This window comes from Rhinolophus sinicus, linkage group LG14 (assembly GCF_036562045.2).
Source record: "Rhinolophus sinicus isolate RSC01 linkage group LG14, ASM3656204v1, whole genome shotgun sequence".
Taxonomy (NCBI): Eukaryota; Metazoa; Chordata; class Mammalia; order Chiroptera; family Rhinolophidae; genus Rhinolophus; species Rhinolophus sinicus.
This window is the reverse complement of record NC_133763.1, coordinates 11,218,247-11,240,311: the sequence shown is the minus strand read 5'-3', so window position 1 is coordinate 11,240,311 and position 22,065 is coordinate 11,218,247. Positions and strand designations below refer to the sequence as shown.

Below are 22,065 nucleotides of genomic sequence, written 5' to 3'. Positions count from 1 at the left end.
TGGAGCTGGAAACCAGGCAGTGAGAGGACAACAGATATTTAAAAGGTCATTTTTGAATGAGGAATTGTCTGTGTGAACTTTTTGCACAGTAGTGTGTTTTGTGTGTTTTAGTGGGGGTTGGGAGGGATAAAGAATAGGGCACTCCTGCAGGCCAGACCTGTCAGAAAGTTCTTTGCCATTCAATTTCCATGCTTTTACATACGAAGCCTCTGAATCAATAATAAACTGTGGCAGAAGAAATGTTGGTCTTTCCTGCGCCTTAAATTCTACAAAAAGGAAGATCACTTTATTGGTTAAAAGAAAAAAAAAAGTCTACTCTATCTCCCTTCTCTTTATTAGGAAATAATTTTCAATGTAGTTGATACAAGATATCATTAAAGTTAATTTCCTTTTTCCTAAAGGAAGAAGTAAAGTAAATAAGATAAAGAAAAGAATAGCCAGTAATGTTGATTGGGCTCTAGGGAATGCTATCAGCCTCTTAATTGTCAAGCATTTTCAGTTTGGTTATTTAAACTCCGAGTGCTACTGTGTGCTCCACACACAGTGAGTCTGTCTGACTGTCCTTTCCGGCCACTGTTGTCAGCAGAAGTTGGTTTATTCTATAGCGGATGCATGGAAGCCCCGCTCACTCTCTCTTCACACACCCTTGCAGGCTTTGAGAGGTGAGCAAAGTTTTGCTACTTAAAGGGCCAACCCTTTACGAAATTTCTGTATTTAATGACTTAGCCTAATGCACGCTCAGTGGATGAAAGCCACAGTTTGACACCTATTTCTTTCGTTTACCTGTCCTTTTGTCCTCGTATCAGTTTTCTCATGACTTAAAACAAATGCACAGAAACCAAACACTCAGTGCAGAACAATTGTGGGCTTTTAGAGTTCAGCATGCCCAGAAATCACTGAAATAACCCTGAGTTATTACAGAAAGGGGGAGGGAGAGGAAGAGAGAGAAAGAGAGAGAAAGAAAGAAAAATGACCCTGAACCTTATGTATTGACTTTCTCAGAGCCACAGGACCAATCGAAGGTGGCTTGTTGGTTGTTCTGTAGATAATGTAGTCAGACTGCCTAGCAGACACTGTATTTTTGTTTCAAAATCTATTTCTTATTGAGTCTCCCCCCAACCACCCCCCAGAGTAATTACAGGCTGCAGAATGAAAAGCATTAGCACTGTTTACAAAACAGCTCATAAAGTTTAAAATAATAGGGGTTTGTGTGTATAAACACAATACTGTGGCTGAGGTAAACAGTACACAGTCTTTTTTCTTTCGCTGCCCATGCCACCCTCCAGAATGGAAGGCATGGACGTGAGCATTGAGTCCCTTTCCTCTTGTTATGCAATACTCACACTTAATTCATTATGTTTATTTATCTGATGCCAGTTTATTGTTGCAAATCAAAACAGACCCTCAGGTGTCCAGGGGCAGACGCCCTGGGGAAGTGGGCTGCTATCTAATTAATTTAAGGGCAGCCTTAATTCCCATGCAGACATTCCCTTGTGACATCCAAGGGACAGGGTTTTTTTTTTTGGTTTTGGTTTTTTTTGTGAGCCCTTTGCTATCTTTCAGAAGTCCAGGGGGAAAGCTTGCAGCAGGTGTTCTAAAGCGAAGGGGGCGTTTTCCAACCCTTTCCAACTCCCCGCTTGTGCGGACTGGCAAGGATTGTGCAGCACTCCCCTCTGCGTTTTATTTATTTTTTTAGTGTGGAAGGCTAGCCTCTCACCCCCAGCCTGGGAGCCGTAAATCATTTTGCTCTGCGGGTTTAGATCTGCTGCAGCAAAGCACCTCTGTGCTGGTGGCGCTGCAGCCGGTCCTGCTAATAGTGAGGCTGGCGCTGACAGTCAAAGGAGGGCTCTGTCCCCTTTGGCGCCAGCGCACTGAGGACACGGGCTGGACAGAGGGACCAACCTTGCTCGAAGGAAGCGACTCTTCCCCTGATGATTGATGGAGGACAGTTAGGAGCTTTTTGGAGGCTGGGAAAGGTTGCCATCCCAGTCACTGACTATGAAGTCTTTGTCAGCAGAAAGAACTCTCCTGGGTAGTGAGTGACATAATGCAGATGACAAGTGACAGCTTTGCGTTTCATTCTGCTGTGAAAAGTAGTCAGTATCTTACACAGGTGAGTTCCCGCTCCCCCCACACGCCCCCTCGCGCCACCGTGCCACCTGCCCCACAGGTGCACTCTCCACAGGGCTGTGGTTTGACAGGCACCACTGCGTCTTCCTGATAAATTGTTAGTTTTCTCGGGGATGTTTAAAGTACGATTAGAGTGTGAGCGGGGATGATACACTTGGCTCCGTTTTATGGGGCTGATTATGGAATGAAGACGTTGAGTCATTTGTTAGCAGTTCTGAAGGTTGCTTCCTCCTTTTTCTCCCTTTTGGAGTGTAGATGAAGTGTGTGTGTGTGTGTGCCTGCCTGTATGTATATATGTATAATATGCTGTTTTGAGAGACCACTTCAGACCAAACACCTGTATCAAAATCCTTGACTGATGTTTTCTTTGTATTGTTTTTCTCCTCCTTCTAGGACCCCATCTGCAGATGTGCTGAACACCTCTGGGTATAGAAATTGATTTTCAACCAGGATACCTAATTCAAGGTATTAGTTCTTGTCAGAAAGCTTTTACACTCGAGCCCCATGTTGGAAATGATATTTTGGCAGTGAATTGAAACAGGAAAAGTTGGAAGGAGAATAAAGGACAAAAGTGAATTTGCAAAATAATCAAGTGCTTAAAAAACTACCCAAGGCCTGTGAGGGTTTGCCGCTTCTGACTCCTGTCGGCCCTTTCTCTGCCAGCGTATGTGCCAGTTCTCACTTAGCTGAAGCCCTTTTTCTGCAACTGTGTTTGGAGTTTGGATTTCATTTCAGTCTCTCCCTCTCGCTTTTTCTCTGACTGCCCAGACCTGCAGAAACCAGGAGGCTGAGACGTTTCGTCGGGTTTGCGACATTGGACCCAACACAATGAAGTATTCTTGCTGGGCTCTGGTTTTGGCTGTCCTGGGCACAGACCTGCTGGGGGGCCTCTGTTCGACGGTCAGGTCCCCGAGGTTCAGAGGACGCATACCGCAGGAACGGAAGAACATTCGACCCAACATCATCCTCGTGCTCACTGACGATCAAGATGTGGAGCTGGGTGAGACGCTGGATTTCTCACTTGTTAGTCTCTTTGCTCACGTGACCTGCTGACTTTCTTCATTATCAGTAACCGTCGGTGAACATTGTGGGGTTGGGCACTTAATTAGAGTACCTTCACCAACAACCTAGTGTATAAAATGAACTCGTGTTGAGTATATAAGGCATTTGGTTTGTGTTTCGACATTACATTTCTGGTCTTAAGCTTTTGAAACAGTCTGGGGAGGGGCCCAGGAGAGTAGGAGGGGAGGAAGCCCAGGTTAAATACTATAGAAGTTAAGGAGTTGATTGTGTACCTTGGAAACTCTTTTTATTTATTTATTTTTTTAAATTTGGGCAATGTTGTTTCAATTTTTTTTTTTCCTTAAATTTGGGTAAAGTTGTTTCTAAGAGCGTGAGATTATGACTGATTCTATGCAATGTATATAAACATAGATAGATACTAGAGGAACTTTCAATGGTTTATTATTAGAGTGAATGATCTATTTATGTCATAATTGTTAGGTAATTGAAAGTTACAATATTCTCTATACCTTCTGGTATTAATTCACTACTACTCCCTTAGATATGATGCCTTTTTGAACGCTTAGCTCCTCTGCACTAATTCTGGATCGCTTAGAAAGCCTGCCGACATCTGGTGGTCCCACCTTAGCTTCTGTATCATCTGAGTGGGTTTCTCACCTTCTCACCTTCTTCTGTCTTGGCCCAACCCCGTACTCTTGGTTGTAACCTGGGGTCAAGTTTTTCGATGGTACCATAGGACAGATAAAATCTTGCCCTGACAAGTTGTCACCCCCACTCATTTCCATTTTCCTGGACCCAAATTCCTCGCTCTCAGGCCTCACTCAGCTCTGCTTATCTATCCACCATACTCAATTGACTGTCACAAGTGTTTTCTAGACTCGGTGCTAGCAGAGCACCTGCCTTCTTTACAGGGCTCCTCTGGCTGGGGTTCTTGAGGAGAACATTCTCTGAGCTGGAAATTGATCTGCTTGGAAAAGGGCTTTGATTTCCAGTTTGAAACCAAAGCGTGGAATTCCAACTAAGTTAACTCCTTGGGTTCAGCGGGAAGCAAATGCATTCAAGTCAGTGGAGGTAATGATTATTGAGACAGATGCATACAGTCTTCTCTTTCTCACTTCACTTTTTAAACAAGAGTATAGATTTTCAGGCAACATGCCAAAATGAAGTCTTGCAGGTATGACTTTAGGCTGGTGGTTTCAGTTTTGAATCACTTACTACAGATCAAGTAAAATGACGTGAGCACATTTGAATGCACCTTCCTTAGCATCGCTCACATCCATCCCTGTCACTACAGCCAGGATCTGTAGACCCTTCCCTCTCCCAGCTTTTCCCTCACCTCTCCTCTCCTCTCCTCTGCAAGCAGATGAGCTTTGGGCCATCTCACCCCCGCCCATCCTCTGTAAGGCTTCTTCCCTTCCTCCCACTTTTGCTCTGTGCTTCATGGAAATAATTTACACTTCCCTGAAGATGTCTGGTGGCTTCTTCTCTCTCACCTGTGTTTCATGCCTTTGTACATCTCGTCCTCTCTGCCTTTCCCCACTTTCTCCACCTGGAGAAGCCCTGTCTATCTTCATGACCCAGTTCAAACGCCTTACCCTCGAGGGGTCTTCCCTCACCAAAACTGTACTCCCCTCTCTCTAGGTTGCTGGAACTTCACACCACCTCGGACATACCTCCGGTGTGGCCCTTAATCCAGCCTGTGCTTTCATGTTTGTCCCTTCCACTTGACTGAGAGCAATTAGAGGGTAGGGGTGTGTTTTGTCTATGTTGCAATCCTGATGCTGAGACTATGCTGGAAATATAGTAGGTACTAAGTAAACCGCAAATAGACCCACGAGGGCCTGCGAAAGTAACAGTCCCCAGAAATGAATACAATTATCCATCATGATCTACCTCTTGAGTGTATGTCTTTGTCTTTAAAATAAATTAAGGAATTGTTCGATACATTTATTTTTCATTCAGTAATTACTTACTGAGCGATTACTAAGTACTGGCCTCTATTGGAGGCACGTGAGCATAATGATAAAGGGTCACAGATCAGGTTTAATCAGCCCATTTGTTTTCTTAATAGTTACCTTTACCTCTTTCTTTGATTTTCTAGCCAGATACTATGCTATGCCATCACTCATTTAATCTTCACAGTAAGTCAATGAAACTGTAACAATAAGTCTCCTTAATTTATGCATTACAAAAATGAGGCCCAGAGAAGTTATGTAGGCTGTGGTGAGCCAGTAAATGGTGAAACTAGGACCTGTGTTAGGTCTGGGTCTCCACAGCTACCTTTAAATGCATTCCCTTCAATCAGTCATCCTATCAAGAAATGTTTATTGAGCCGTTCCTAAAAACAACCTGTATACGCTTGTAATAGTCTAGGTTCTGTGAGAGAGGTAACAGGAGCATAAGAGGCGTCTCATTATCTTGTTGGCAAAACAAGTTCATGACGAACCACAGTGACCCGTGGATAAAAAGTTTAGAGAAGATCTCCTTTCTCCGCAAAAAAACTATGCCCTTGGTAGCAGGTACTGCTTGTCAGAGACTTTTGCCGAGCCTTTTGTGATGTTCCCGTCATCTCTCATGAATCTTACTGCTCTAGACTTTAGTTGGTTCGGGGTTGTTGTTTTTCTTACCATCGGAACCATTTTTAAGTGTACAGGTCAGTAACGTTAAGTATATTCACATTGTTTTTCAACGAATCTGTAAAACTCTCTTCATCTTACAAAGTTAAAACTCTGGATCCATTAAACAATTACTTCCCACCCCTCCAGCTCCTGGCAACCACTGTTCTCCTTCCTATCTCTATGAATTTGACTATACTAAGTGCTTCATAAAAGTGGAATCACACAGTATGTGTCTTTTCGTGACAGGCTTATTTCCCATTGCATAATGTCCTTCTTTAAGATTCATCCATGTTGTAGCATCTATGAGAATTTCCTTCCTTTTGAAGGCTGAATACTAGTCTACTGTGTGTGTGTGTGTGTGTGTGACATTTTCTTTATCTATTCACCTGTTGATAGAAATTTGGGTTGCTTCCACCTATTGTGAATAATGCTACTATGAACGTAGGTTTATAAATATCTCTTTGAGACCCTGCTTTCAATTCTTTGGGGTTTATATCCAGGAAGGGGTTTGCTGGACAATTTGGTAATTTCTTTTTTAACTTTTTTAGGAACTTCCAGACTTTCCATAGTAACTGCATCATTTTACATTCCCACCAGCAGTGCACAAGGGTTCCAGTGTCTCCATGTCCTCACCAAAACTTGTTATTTTCTGTTTTTGTTTTTGTTTTTGTTTTTTGATAATAGCTATCCTAATGGGTGTGAGGTGGTATCTTATTGTGGTTTTGATGTGGTTGGGTTTTGTTTTGTTTACTTACATGTAATTATGTTCACCAAATGCTTGAATAAATATTCACCTAAGCAAAACTTTTTGTACCTGTAATTCTGCAGGCAATTTTGGCTCCTGTGCCTCCAGAAAAATATAATAGAGTTAGGAAAGGCTTAGGAAAACAATTAAGAAAACTGTAATAGAATACTTCCCCTTTTGGGGGAAAAAATAAAACAATTCTACTTCTTTGTCTGGAAAGATAAAGGCTGAGAAAGGTTGTCATCAAAGTTTATGAAATCAAGCTGGGAAGGAAAGCTCTTATTCAGGAGAAATAGGGGCCACTCCCTCAACTTTGAGGACAAATAAAATAAACTATATTTTGTGAAAGGAATAAGACATGTAAGGAATTCATTAATGAAAGTGCATGTGGGTAATGCTTTATCTTTTTCCAAAGAACATTCATTCTCATTATTTCATTTTGTTGTCATCCCACCCAAGTTGGGTGGGTCGGACAAAGACCATTATTCCAGAAGAAAACTTACTATGTGGAAAGATTAAATGAGGTTAATGGTCCTCTTACTTCTGGATTTGTTTTTTGGGTTTTTTTCCTACAACTTAAGAGGTTGTTCAGGTTGTGCCTACAACTGTAAATAGTCCAGGTTTTTAGCCTACGATAATGGGTGGAAGGTTTACACTTTTTTAAGCTAAGAAAACACACATGGTGATGGTCAACATAAAGTTTCGGATGATGGTAACTCTGGGGAAGGAGAGGTAACCAAGAATGTGGACAGTATCCACATTTTATTTTAAAATTAAAACATAAATCTGAAGCCACTATGATCAAATGTTAAGCTTCACTAAAGCTAAGAGACGTGTTGTTTATTATACTGTTATGTCCCTGAACTTGAGATATTTTTTGAATCACAATCAAGAAAATCAGAAATGCTTGTCGGAATCCCCTAACCTTTGGGGACTGGAGTCAAAGAGATTAGGTTCTAAATCTTTCCCAAATGGTCCCTTGTTGCCACTCTGAGAAACAAACTATTGAGCTGATTGGACCCCTGATCTGACTCGATGTGGCATTTCTCATGCTCTTCGGAAATTGGTCCGATGCTAACATCTTAGTAACGCGGACCCTACCGATGCTTCTCTTAGATCATAGTGGAATTAAGAAGCCATGAATACATGGAAATCCTTTGTTTCTTTAAAGCAAAGGTCACAAATGGGCTCTGCCATCCAGAGCTAGCCCATAGATGTGTTTTGCTTGACCAGCACAGTTTGTAAAATCAAGGCAACATTTTAAACGGGGGGAAAAAAAATCCAGGTTCCAACTTTTCTTGAAAATTCCGAAGAATGAGGGCTTGCATTTCCACGAGGCAACGATCTATTAGATGCTTGAAATCAGTCAAAGCTGCCCTCATTACGTCAGGCATTTCTTCCCCAGGATGTCCCGGGTCCCCACCACTCTCCATTGCTTCCCAACACGTAGGCCCATTCATCATGGCCATACTGTGTTTTTTCTTATAGTCAGGGAAGAGTCCTGTGCACCTCCATGGCTATCAAATGTGCAAAACTGAACGGGCAAGAACCCTGTGATTTTCTTATACCTGGCTGCCTTCACTTGCTAACCTTCTCTGTCTAGCTCTGCAGGCATTTCATTTTCATTCCCCTCAGATCAGAAACTAGTCTCCACTTTTAATGGCCTTTTGCTCTTTGGGGGAAAAAAATAATGAGTCCAAGTGGCCTAGAAACACTCCAGACTGATTTATTATCTGCTTCTTGGTCCCTTCATTCCCCAATTTGTTTTTCTTCCACTGGTTTTAGCCAAAACATCTGGTTTTTTTCCTACCAATTCCACAGTTTGGATAGAAGAAGGTACACTGTTTTATCATGTTACTTTTGTCTTACGTTTCAGAATTGAAATATTCACTAGACCAATAAAGCCACTTTTAATATTGGAAATGGCACTGTTTAAGGTTCTATACTTAACAGTTGGCATATGAGAAGATAGCAGTGATATATTCAGTACTGACCGTTTATATATTTAGAGCATTAACCTTACCTCATCATAAGACAATGCCATCTAAAAACAACCCTGTGTAATTAATCAGGGTTGTGTTTGCTTGTTGCTGTCACTCATCAAACCATGTACCATCCACTTGGTGGGGTGATGGGGTGTCTCCCTTGGAAGCCAGGTATATATGAATTCTACATGCCCAGGATTTCCTTAAGGGATAGTAATGACAATAGTTATTATTGCATTTCAGGGTATGTGAGTTTTCCTGGACATGACAAGTAGGCTTGATGAAAATTTTAAGGTTTGATAGTACAAAATATTGAATAATCAAATGCTAAGATACTTGAATCACAAAAAGTAACACATTGCTGTAAAGTTCAACATGTAAATAAAGTCATTCAAGCTCTCTATGTGACTTTGGTAAAGTCATTCAGATGAGTGGGACATTTTCTCCCTCCTGACCTTTTTTGCACAGATAATTTGGGAATATATGAGTTGGAGTGTGTAGAATGATTTCACTTCCTGGCCATGCTTCCATCCAGCCCCAATACCCTATCACATACTCCATCCAAAGTACTCTCCCTAGAGCCTGGATTTTTAACACCACCCAACTCGCAAACCTGGTAGTTTTTGCAGGATTCCCGAAGAGTGCCGCTTCTCCTTACCACCCGCCCCCCTTTTTCCCCCCAGTCACCGCTGACCCAGCAGCATCCTGTCATGGCCTCCCCACCCTTGCAGGAGCAATGGCAGAGGTCCCCAGTCCCAACCTGCAACTCTGGTGCTGGGACAGCTTTTCTTGGCAGTCCTCGGACTCCACTGTGGCCTGGACCTTCCTTGTCGTCAAGCCAGCCTGCTCAGCTGTGGGACTCATTACAGTCACTTCATAGCATCCCTGTCAGGCTTCCACCTCACAGGACAACTTTAAATGATAAAGAATTCAGGCTTCTTGCTTGGGGGGTGGGAGGGGTGGCAGTCTGGTGCTCAGCAGAGGGAAAAGGTATGATTCCTGCACTTCATCATCCGTGTCTAGCCAGGGAATGCACCAAGCGGAGGCCGCATTGAACACCAACGTGGCTGTCAATGACTGAAGACAGACACGTCTGTAGTCCTCACCCTTTACTGGGGCCTCAGCTACTGAGATCACGCCAGTGCTTCAGAGGGCAGGAGGCAGGCATCAGTGTCTGTTAGTATCTCCCCTAAGAGTCCAGATGAAGCAAAGTATGAGGCTCCAGCAAGGGAGGCATCTCTTGACTGCAAACAGATATCATTTCTGTTTCTTCGTCTTGAAAACATCAATGTCACAGCCTAGATGGAGCTTAAGAGATGGTCTCTAGAGCAGGCTGCCTGCACTGCATCTGGGCTCTGCTCCGTAGGTTTGTGTGGCCCTGGGCATGTTATTTCACCCTCTGCACCTTATTTATATCATCCCTAATATGAGAATAATATATAATAGCACCCGCTACAAAGGTTTACTGTCAGGATTACATGGATTGATGTATGTGAAACACTTAATGGAGAACCTGAGAGTAAATATGAAATCAGTGTTTTCTTTTCCTGTCTATAGTATCTTGCAGCCTTGGAAGTGGTCTGAGCCACTTAGGTCACTTAAAACAAGGCAGCCACCAAAGTCTCTCCCAGCTCAAGGCTTCCCTGATTCTGTGTCCAGCCTAGAATACTTCTCCAGGTGTGGACCATGGACAGGGAGCGTGTTAGAAATGCAAATTATCTGGCCCTTCCCTGGTCTTACTAAGTCAGTATCTGTGGGTGGGCCCAGAATTCTGTGTTTTAATGTGTTCTCTGGGTGATTTTTAAAGTTGGGGGAAGACTGTCTCCGAATCTCCTCTCTACTGAGAAACTTCAAGCCAGATGCCCACTTTCACAAGCGCCAGTGGTGGAAATGCAGTGGTCACGGTGACAGCGGGACCAATGTCTTCATCCGCCCCTTTAACATGGGGACTCGTTGGAAGCAGAGCATTGGCAGGGCTTGTTGAGGACCTCGACAGTCAGCTTAGTTAATTAAGAAACGTGTGATCCTTAGAATGAGGCGAGAGTCCTGGCTTGGGTAATTCCGGAAATTTTGAACTGGGCTAAGTTTTAGCCTGTTTTTATATTATTTAACCTTACATCAAATTTTTACCTATCATCCCATAGTTTCAGGCCGGATTAGTCTATAAATTGGAGATTGTAGCTTTGTGATTCAAGACTTTGGAAGATGGCCTCCAGCTCTATTTTTTTTTTTTTTTTTCTAATTTGAATTCAGCTAAGAATTAGGCTCATAAAGGAAACTGTAAGAGCTCATCCTTTGAAATGAAGCCAATATTAGGCAATGAAAGTCCATCAACAGTGTTTGTTGAGTTTTCCCAAAATTCAAGATATCACAGTGCGTAAGTACTACAGAACTCTAAAGAGGAGAGAGGACGAAGTGAACAGACTTCAGCATCTTTAGACTGTTCATCAGACTTTGGACTCTGTCCCCACTCCCATGATCCTACTCATCTATTTATGTCCAGGATGTTTCCCCCTATTTGATCAACCAACACAAATATAAAATGCAACATTTCTAAAATGGTCTTCTATAGTGCATATTTCTTTTTAGTTACTTCTTGAGCAATCGTGAAACAATTACGTCTGCAGTCTTCTTCCTATGCCGAAAACTTTGAGGTCAACTCGTAGCCCTCTGATGCATTACAAAGTTTCTTGGGTCTGCTTCTTAGAGTTGCTCTATTTTTAGAGACACAGTCCAGCTCAGGTTTTTTTTCACCTCATGGCCTGATGGCTTCAGTGACTTCTTGACTCCACCCTCAATGGATCCGCCTGTTCCCACATAACCCCATTGCCACATTGCCACAGCAGCACCTCTCAAAAACTTTTTCTTAGCATGATGTTCATGCCTTTGACAAAGAACCGACTCTGCCTTCATTTTGTCTATTCTGTCAAATCCAAACATCTCTTTGCAGTCTCCCAGCTCTTTGCTACCTCCACCTCCCACATTTCATGCCGAGAATCCTCCATTTTCTTTTTGATTCCAGGATATCAGTGTGTAGTACTCATCACTCCACTGACTTCTTAGCATCCTCCCTGTTCTCCCAACAATCCACTTTTTCTCCCTCCTCTCCTTCCACTTGCCCTCATCTCTTGCTTCAGAACTCTTATGAGACATGCATTCCTGGTCTCCTCTATCCCCAGAGACACGGCTACTGCTATATCCATACTCGTGCGTGTAAGTTGCTTTGCAAATATCTTCAAGGGATTTTTATATGTACGCTCTCTTCTAGGTAGTTGACTCCTGAAAACCAGAGGCAGCACACAATTTTGCATTTCCTTTGTGAATGCTACACTTGGGGACCAGCCCAGCGTGCAAGGTTGATGGACTGTTCAGCATGAAATGGGCGCTCACTACTTGTTATTCACTGATTACAAAAAGGTTGCTTGAGCCCCTGAAGACATCCAGAGGGGGAAAAGGCAGTTAGGAGTCCTCCTAAGTGAAACGTATTTTAGGGAACTCTAAAAAGACCCAATTAGAAACGCTCCTCCTGTTTTCCTGTGTTTCACGTGAACGGTAAAAGCTGGTATGTGAAAAAATCAAGCTAACTGTGGCTTTTTGGATGGTGGCTCGCTTCTCTTCTGCTCTGAATGCTTGCCTGGTTTGCATTACGATTTCCTTCCTTGCTGGAAAACTACATAGACTTTCTCCCTTTCTTTGGAAGAAGTGGGACCTGTTGGAAATGTGAGGCTCCAGGAGGAATCAAATGCAGTGGGTTTGGCTGTAGTGCACTGTAGTGCATTTCTTGACAAGTCCTGAAAAGGCTATTGAATTCTGGCCTGTGCTTTTTTCTGCAGTAGTTGGATGTGTTTCAGCTGCAGTGTTTGGCTGAATCCAGTAATCGAAATAGAATTTTTTTTTTCTTCCTCAGCAATCTTATGTTACAGTTTCATCTTTTACAGTTAAAATGGAAGATTTTACGACTACTCAAATACGTTTGAGTGGATTAGAATCATAGCTCTTTCCCAAGCACACAGCCTGTCTTTTAAAATTACATGTAAACAGGTGAAAATATAAACTGGTAGTGCTATCCTGGTAAAAAAAAAAACAAAAAAAAACTGGCAGGCATTTGGTGAGTTTGCTATAGGATACCAAGTTACATTGAAGACTTTTTTTTTTTTTAATTAAATACAGGCGTGTTAGAGGGACTTATGGTTAATAGGATTTTTTTTCCTCTTTTATTTCTATGATTAAAACACTAGTCATCTCTGCAGTGTCACTAGCTTTGTGCATGTGGGGTGGGCTGGGGGGTTGATGCTCTGTGTAACAGGCTATTGTTTCCTATAATCTTCAAAGGGCGGCTGGCCTTTGAATCTGCTCCCTATCTCGAATTCTAGCTTTAATTATCAGATTAGCCTGCCCCTTTTATTTATTTATTCATTCATTCATTCATTCATTCATTTATTTATTTATTTATTCTTGTGATTAAGAAGGTGAGAAGCTGACATGTGTTTATTATTCTGCAAAATACTTGAGCTGGTAGGATCCCACATGTTTCATTTTGTGCTGGATATGAGCGCGGGTCAAATTATAGACTCCTTCAAGCCAAGGGGAGGAAGTTGATAAATCAGGGGAGCCGAGTCACGGAGTGACAAGACAGAAATGGGTGTTTGTGTGGGGCGCTCTGCTCAGCGACACTGGAATTGTGCCTTTCAGGGTCCCTGCAAGTCATGAACAAAACGCGGAGGATCATGGAGCACGGTGGGACCACTTTCACCAACGCCTTTGTGACCACGCCCATGTGCTGCCCTTCCCGGTCCTCCATGCTCACAGGGAAGTACGTGCACAACCATAACGTCTTCACCAACAATGAGAATTGCTCTTCCCCCTCATGGCAGGCGATGCACGAACCTCGGACTTTCGCTGTGTATCTTAACAACACCGGCTACAGAACAGGTAAAGGGTGACCTTGCTGGCCGTTAGGCTCTCACGAGCCTTTGAGAATATGTCTTAGAAACAGGAAAAGGCACTGTATAATGAAATATATGGCGTTCCAGTAAGTGCCTCAATGGAAGTATTCTAGGCTGTATCAGTAGCCTTTTCACTCTGAAGGATGTACCCATGAGAAAGCCCTTAGAGAAAAGTCAGAATGATTCTTACTGGACATGTTATGAAAATGGTGTGCCCATCAGAGCACCCAGCAGTTGGAATTTTTCAGGAGAACTTACAACAGATGCATTTGTATCACGTTTTCCTGCTTCCCTCAACTTCCCCAAATCTTGAGGAATCATGGAACCACTTGAAGCTGGTCTTAGATGTTGGTAAATCGTGCTGCTTGTTTCAGTGAGAAACCATCAAGGGTTTTGAAATTGCTTAGCATCTCCCCCAGGGAAGTCTGGGACACACAGTAGGTGAATGAATAAACGAATGATGTGTAGCTTATTAATTCATCTATTTATTCCTTCAAAATTAATAGGATTTGGGGTTTCTTTAGCTTCAGTTGTGGTCATTTGTAGATCTCAAATGTTCACCTCCATCTTCCAGGACAAAAAGGCCATGACTACGCCTCTTGTTATTTCACCTACATACAGCAAAAGAAAGGTTTAGGTTAGCTGGTCTTTTGAAGATTGGGGTCCTCTTTCAAGAGAGGTCATGAAAATCATTCCAGTCTTTCTGAGAAAGAAGCAAGGCACCTTCTCCTAAGATGGTCCCTCACCAACCCTCACCAAAGCCTTTATTCTTTTAACATTTAGATGCTCTCTGGGGGTTTTCTCTGCATTTCTCCATGAAAAGAAGCAAGGATATCGCTAGAGGGGCCACAGTGCAAAATAGTGTTTTTCAGAACCACTGAGAATTAGTGATGTCATCCTTAAAGCCTGTTGGAAATGATTCAATAGATTCTCTCATCTGAAGGTATAAACATAAAGGATTTCAGATAAATATATTCTCTTAAATCTCTTTATAAAATGAAAGTAAGCTTTCCCACTGGACTCAGGAAATATGTGGCCATTTGCTTCTTTGCAGAACGCCCCATGGGCACTTGATACTTATATATGAATGAAAATATTCATGGTGAAATATTCATGGTGGGAATTGTCATTCCCAGGCATCTTAAGCTCTCCACTCAGAAGAAACTCCTTGCGTGCATCTCAAGAACGTTGGCTTATGCTCAGGAAAGAAACTAGGTTGCTCAGAGTGCCTTATCCTGAGTGTGTTTTCTCCTGAATGTGTGATTTAAATTTATGGCACCTTTCATCGGAGAGCTCCAAAGCAATTTGCAAATCCATCAAACCTCCCTGTAGGCTTCAGAGACAGCGAGTGTACTTGGCTCTGTTTTATACCTGAGGTGGGGATTTCAAATATCGTGTGACCAGCTCAGAAGCAAATCAGAAATGGTCCCCTAATGCCTGGTTACTGATTTTAACCACCTAGTTGCATTTTGCTCATGGAAAGCATTGTGTGAGATCAGTGCCTTTCAACTCCCAGGCTCCCTATAATTTAATCCCTTAGCAGTAGACACGCAGCTTGAAGGGTTGGGGCTCTCACCATATCCAGAGCAATAGGGACGATGTCCGTGATAAGAAATAGAGATGTGGGGTGACACAGAGAACCCTACCAGGACTGAGAGCGGTCAACTAGGGTTTGCTAAGTTGTTTCAGGGTGAAACCAAAAAAGGGGAAAAAGAAGATGAATAAATTCTGGAGATATAGTATACAGCATTGTGACTAGAGTGAACGATATTGTATTATATACCTAAGAGGGTAGATCTTTGTCTCACCACAAAGGGGAAAAAAGGAAGGTAATAAAGATGTGAGGTGATGGATATGTTGATTGGCTTGGCGATCATGAATATTTCATAATGTTTATACGTATCAGGCTATCAGGTTGTATCAGGTTGTATACCTTAAATATATACAATTTATTTTTTTAAGATTTTATTGGGGAATGGGAACAGGACTTTATTGGGGAACAGTGTGTACTTCCAGGCCTTTTTTTTCCAAGTCAAGTTGTTGTCCTTTCAATCTCAGTTGTGGAGGGTGCCGTTCAGCTTCAAGTTGTTGTCCTTTCAGTCTTAGTTGTGGAGGGCACAGCTCAGCTCCAGGTCCAGTTGCCATTTCTAGTTGCAGGGGGCGCAGCCCACCATCCCTTGTGGGAGTCAAACTGGCAACCTTGTGGTTGAGAGGATGCACTCCAACCAACTGAGCCATCCAGGAGCTCAGCGGCAGCTCAGTTCAAGGTGCCATGTTCAATCTTAGTTGCAGGGGGCGCTGCCCACCATCCCTTGCGGGACTCAAGGAGTTGAACTGGCAGCCTTGTGGTTGAGAGCCCACTGGCCCATGTGGGAATCGAACCGGCAGCCTTCGGAGTTAGGAGCATGGAGCTCTAACCGCCTGAGCCACTGGGCTGGCCCCAATATACAATTATTGATTGTAAGCTTTAGCTCAGTAAAGAAAGAGGGGAAAGAAAGAAATTAGCTACCCTATACCAGGCATTTTAGCTAAGTTGTCTCACCTGATTCTGACAGCAACCTTGAAAGAAAGGATTTGTCCATGTTACCAGTGAAGAAATGACGACTCGAGAGTTCATTGTTTAAGAAGACAAGCTAGTCCGTGATAGAATGAATCCAGCACATCAGACTCCCCAGCCTTTCCTCTACATTGTTTCTTTAGATGTGCTTCTATCATATATCAAGCCTTACAGAGAAACATATAACATAATAGAATATAGAGCAATTAGGACTCTGGCAAATGGAAATAAAGAGTAGAACTAGTTAAAGTCAAGGCAAAGATTGATATATAAGCTGCATGCCATGGAGTTACAGAGAAAGGCTGTCTATTCGCAAATAAGCTTCTAGGATAGCAAAGGCAAAAACTGAAACACCATCCATTGCAAAGTACACTGAGTCGCCAAGATAAAAACACCGTCGTTGCTTCTAAGAAACGTAGTGTATTCTGGTACTTGTTTTAATTATGCTAGGCTGTATCCACCCTACAGTGGATTCCCAGAGCTTAAATAAAATTCCAAGCTAGTTTAATTCAATTCCCTTATTTTCAGATGAGCAAACTTAGACTCACAGATGAAGGTGACTTGCTGAAGGGACACATTTGATGTTCTAATGTCAAGAGCAGGCATCGTCTTCAGGCCTGTTTCCAGTATGCTGCTCTAACCTTGTGGGTTAGGTCTAGGATGAAACTGCACACTGTGGCCTCCCCAGTGGCAGGGGTGTCTATCCTTTTGTACAGCCTAGTGGGCCTGTTTCAGTTAGTCGTCTTCTCCAAGCACAGGAGATTTGTTCCTGAAAATTAAATCTGATTCCGAAGCCAAGCTTTTCCCCCAAGGGTCCAGATAGACACTGAAGTAACAATGGAATTTATAGTGAGTCATCTTACAAATTAAAAAGAATTTTTAAGGGAAACAAAAGACTTTTCCAAATTATTTTAGTTAGGAAAATAAATTTTGATGTGCCCATTCATAAATCAGAAAAATTACGAACGGAAGACTAAAATGGCAGTGATAGAGAGCTACAGAGTTTAAATTTATCTTTGATGGGAACTTATTGAAGTGTCTGAAACAATTAGGAAGTAAAGATGTCTCTACGATGATAATTATTGATCTAGCCATGGACAGAGAAACATTTGAAAATAGACAAATAAGCACATCAAGATGACAGGCACCTTAGGAAATTAAGAACTGGTGAGTAGGGATCAAACCAGCATAATTATTTACGAGCCACTAGACTAGTCGGAAAAGAGCCAATGTATAAATATTTTATTGTTTTCCTAATAATGAATACATTATTTAGAACATTTAGCGGAGAACCTAAAAAAAAAAAATGAAAGAAACTGAAATGTGTATTACATATAAATATCCATTAAGAGAGCAGCTTAAAGCAGCAATCAGATTTATGAAGAACAGCTCAGAGAAGACAAATTACTAAAAGGCTTATTTTGGGAGGCATCCAGAATACATGGATTTAATGAATCAAATTGATCCAATATTATATTTACTATTACATGACATGAATTTTCTTTTTCAGAACTGAGGCATATTTTTGGACTGGCTATCGCCTAAATTTTTCTAAATTTACTCATGGAAAATATGACTCTACAACAGCTTAAATGTTCGAGAAAGGGAAAATACAGTAACGTGTCTTGCATTTTATGTTCTGACAAGTGAACTGGGAATGACATGGGATATCTGTCATAAAAGTGAATATCCTGCCTGACTGTATGCTCAAAAACAAAATTTAGTTTACATTTCTTGTGAGGGTATAGACATGAATGTAATACTTAGGATAAGTTTTTAAGGTAAAAGTAATAACCCACATTTGAGAGGCAGCATCAAGTGTTAACAAAAATGCTGAACAAAAACTCAGGAGAGCTGCAATCACATCCTAGCTCTGCCTTTAATTTGTTCCAAGAACTTGTAAAGGCCAGCTTTCCAATGTTTATAATGCAAAGATTGAACTAGGATGATTCCTAAGTTGTTTTTCTGTCCAAAATTATACTGTAATTTTATTATAATCACTGTAATTATTATGTTGATTTATTTAAAAATTGTAGTGTTCAAATTATAATCAGAACACGAGATACATGAACTCTCATGTGAATTAAATTTTAGTCTTACTAAAATTCTACTTCATATCACTGGAGTGGAAGGGGTAATATTTTATAGAGATCTGCAATAAATCTTTTTGTAAAGAATTCTTTTGTAACAAAATAATTTAGACAAATTAATCAATTTTCTAATTTCATATCTTTTTAACGTATTTTGCAATGTAGAATGCGCACCCACGTTTTTGGCCCAAACTTTCAGGGGAAAAAATTTTTCATTTTAGTTTTTCAATTCAAAATTTTATTTGTTTACATTTAGGTGCTTGTTGTTTGTATTATAAAAGAATTTTAGCATTTATTTTTTAATATACGGTACAAGAAATTTAATGTAACAAGTAATTACAAAGCACAACAACAAGACATAAGGTACAAGAAATTTTATGTAACGGTAACAAATTTACTATATTTACGCATCATAGAAGGCCAAGAACTCTTTGCAGTTGCAAGTTCGTCATAAGTTCGACAAAACCGATGATTGTATTCCAGGGTATTATTTTGCATATGGATATTGTTATTGATTTCTAGAGTTACACTTTTAACTCATAATCATAAATAAAAGAATTAAAAATATTTATGTAGATACGGAATTAGTACTACCCATGTATTATGGCTCATCCTTATTTTTCCTTCATAAATTTATGCAAAAAAATACGCATTATACATGGCAAAATATGGTGCATTGCAAAATTTATGTAACTTATAGCAAGTATACTAATTCTCTAACATGGGATTGTTTTAACGTAGGATTAATTTAAAGTAAGGCAAACTAATATTCCTATTTTTATGAGTTATGGTATTATAGCTTTTTGGTAAGCACATAAACATGTGATACAGTATGCTATTCATTGAACCACAGTAGGCTTAGCACTACACTAGACACTGGGATATGAAGAGATATAAAATAAGACCCCTTTCTTCATTAGATTTACAATCTAATTGGGGAAACCAGACTCATGTGTACAAGTCGACGTAAGAATAAATCATAATTTTAACTTGGTTTAAAATTGTGTATATTTTCAGTTACTACCAGTGAAATCCTGCGACCCACATCTATCAATTACATAGAGTAAAAGCTCAGTTAGTATGCCATTTTTCTATTAAACAAGATTTAACTTCTCTACGGCATCAAAGGTCTTTTATGTAGTTACTATTTTTAAGCCGACTTAAAAATAAATGCCTTTGCTTCATATAGTTCAAGGAAATTTTTCTACGTGTTGTGGAACAGATAGTCGTAGACAGAGTATCATGGCCTAAAGTCAAAAATAATTATAATCAGGTGTTTCTAATCTTTTTCCCTGTCACTTAACCCCACCACCACCACCACCAGCACCTTCTTAAACAGCTGTGAAGGTATGTGCTTAATGGAGTCCCAGAGAAGAAAATGATATGGAAGGATGATGGCTTGTTAGCAATATATTCAGATAGCATAGTAGTAAGTCGAGTTGAATTGCCAATGCCAAAAGAGAGAAAAACTTCAAACTACACATAATATAAAGGCAATATGAGCAAGAAAATGAAATTCATTTTGGGGCGGGAAAAAGAGATTTAATACATCTGGAGGAAAATAATTAGAAGCCCAGATAATCAATTGCAGAGCGCTACCAGGAAGCGTAATGTTGAAAGAGGCCAGGGGTGATTACAAATGAGTCTCCGTGTCAGGAGGCAACAAGAAAGGCCAGCGTCACTTGAAGCTGCCAACACTGGGGTGCCACATCGTGACTCATGAGCTCCCAGTCTCTCTTGGAACAAGCGTGATGGGTGAGGGCACATCTGGAATACTGAGTACATTTTTTACACTCCATTAACACAAAGACACCAAAAACCTGGAGGGAGTTCTGACATGAATAACAAGCGTGGTTAGGAAACTTGCAGAAATAGTTTACAAGGGGAGGATTAACAGAGAGGGAATCGCCATGGCAAGGGGTAAGAAACAGTACAAAATAACCTAACGAGTGAAACAATGAGGGGAGGGCAGGAATGACTTGGCACGGCTGCCCTGAGAGGAAAACACACAAAAATACAACCAAAAGTAGCAGGACAGCTTTTAAAATGAATCACGCAGGAAAATGGAAGCCAAATGGGTGAGAATTTGTTGCCACAAAAGTAAGTCAGATGGGAAAAGAAAACTATGTAACCTCTCAAAAAATCTTTCAACTCTAGGATGAGGTTCCCTTGTACTGCTGAATGGTGAATGACTTCAAATCAGAACTCAGAGTTGAAAGGATCACAATGGTGGCGGTGCTGATAATAATACTAGCGACAGCAGCACTTAAAAAGCCCTTATTACGTGCCAGGCACAGTGTTCAGCAAATACTTGTGTCTGAGATCTTTTAATCCTGACAACCACCCTACCACTGCCATGATCACCTTCTCGGTTTTACAGAAAGGGAATTGGAGGGCGAGACAGTCAAGTACCTTGCCCGTGGACTCATAGCTAGCAAGTAGCAAGCCAGGACTGGATCCCAGGCGGGCTGGCTCTCGGGTTTATATCCCAAACCATTATACTCTTTTACTGCTTGGAAGACAAAAAGAGAGAAAAATGGAATCAACCCCCAGGGCCGAGGAGCAGGCCAGAGGCGAGATCTGTGCCTGAGCTCATTAAGTGGTAGTTCCTGGAAACAGACCCTTTCTGAAGTAATGATGGTGGGGTGTGGTCTTGGTCAGTTGCCTATGACTCCCAGTTATGTTGCCTTTTGTCAGAAAAACATGTTGTGATTCTTTGTGAGAAGGTGGTTGGTTAATCTGTGAAGACAAGAAACCCTCATTAGGAGAATTCCTACTGTACATAGTCAGCTCGGAGGGAAATCCTGAGTCATAGCTGACGTGAGAGCCTCTGACACTTGGTCCTACACCCTTCGATCTCCTTCAGGGCCCTGGCAGAATCCTCCAACAGTGGGCGTTTGGCTAAGTGATGACTTGTTTGACTCACTCATTCACAGATTCAAGAGATAAACGCCTTTATTCAACAACTAAATAAACATTGTCATGTTCCTCAGGCTTGAGTCAACCCTTCGAAGAAAATACATCTGAGAAGTATCAACTTCAGCAACTCTGAAGCTCTATTCTATGAAAATATTTAGACCAAATCAGCTTTAAAACATTATAATTTGAGTGGAAAACGCAACGTTTAACAAGTCTGGAATCCCCAGAATACATGGGGGGGAGGTCCATGAATTCCAGTTCAAGAAACAAAAATTATGGAGATACCATACTATGTGCAAGGAGGGGGTGGGGGTACAGAGACGAGGCAAAGGGTGTGTTTGCCTTCAAATGCCTTACCATCTAAGAAGGATGAGACTCATATATGAACATGACTATGCCACGAGGAAGAAAGGGAAGATGGCATTAAAGCACAGACAGAAATTCCTGTGGGATTGGGGCGAAGAGCGGGAGTGAAATGGCCTGTGGTCTGGCCTTGATACACAGAGAGGGAGATGGAGAGAGTAGCACTGACAGAGGCAGAGAAGTGGAAACCAGAGCAAACAGAGCTGAAGAGAGGGACAACAGGAAAGCAAGATGGGGTTGGAAAGAGGGATTTTGTTCAGATCCACGGAAGGCGTTGGATGGCACGCTATCAAATTAAACGTGATTCTGCAGGCGACAAAGGTCCATCTAGATTGTGAGAGGAGGGTGATGTGACCAGGGTAGGTCTTCAGGAAGGTGGCAATGAGAGTAGAAAGACTGGAGCCTGGCTAAGAAAGCTGGTCAGGAAACTACAGGCATCGATGAGGGGCGTCATAATCAGAGAAAGAGGGAAGGTTCGAGAGCTGTTACCCGGTAGAACCTACAGGTGCTAGCTAGTGCTGGACAAGCAGAGCAAAGGAGCAGATGGAGTCAGGGAAGGGTCTGGGTTGCTAAGCCTGGTTAAACAGCAGAGTGTGATTATGCCACTCAGAGAATTAAAGGATACCTGAGGAGAGAAGTAAATTTGGGAGGGAAAATGATTGTTTGGATGACTGTCTTAAGGTCGAGTA

General features: G+C 41.6%; 1 protein-coding gene across 7 annotated transcripts in view; it reads left to right on the top strand.

Annotated features, from left to right (window-relative positions):
* The window catches only part of SULF1 (sulfatase 1), a 152,158-nt gene that overhangs the window by 78,136 nt on the left and 51,957 nt on the right, over nucleotides 1-22,065 (top strand). For 6 of the 7 annotated variants that reach the window (XM_019726204.2, XM_074319304.1, XM_074319302.1 and 3 more), the window contains 3 exons: nucleotides 2,524-2,595; nucleotides 2,899-3,130; nucleotides 13,194-13,433. In XM_019726204.2, the coding sequence (XP_019581763.1) occupies nucleotides 2,959-3,130; nucleotides 13,194-13,433 (412 nt within the window). In that variant the 5' untranslated portion in view covers nucleotides 2,524-2,595; nucleotides 2,899-2,958. Of the gene's footprint in view, nucleotides 1-1,970; nucleotides 2,114-2,523; nucleotides 2,596-2,898; nucleotides 3,131-13,193; nucleotides 13,434-22,065 lie in introns of those variants that run through there. The other variant, XM_074319306.1, reaches the window with a different exon arrangement.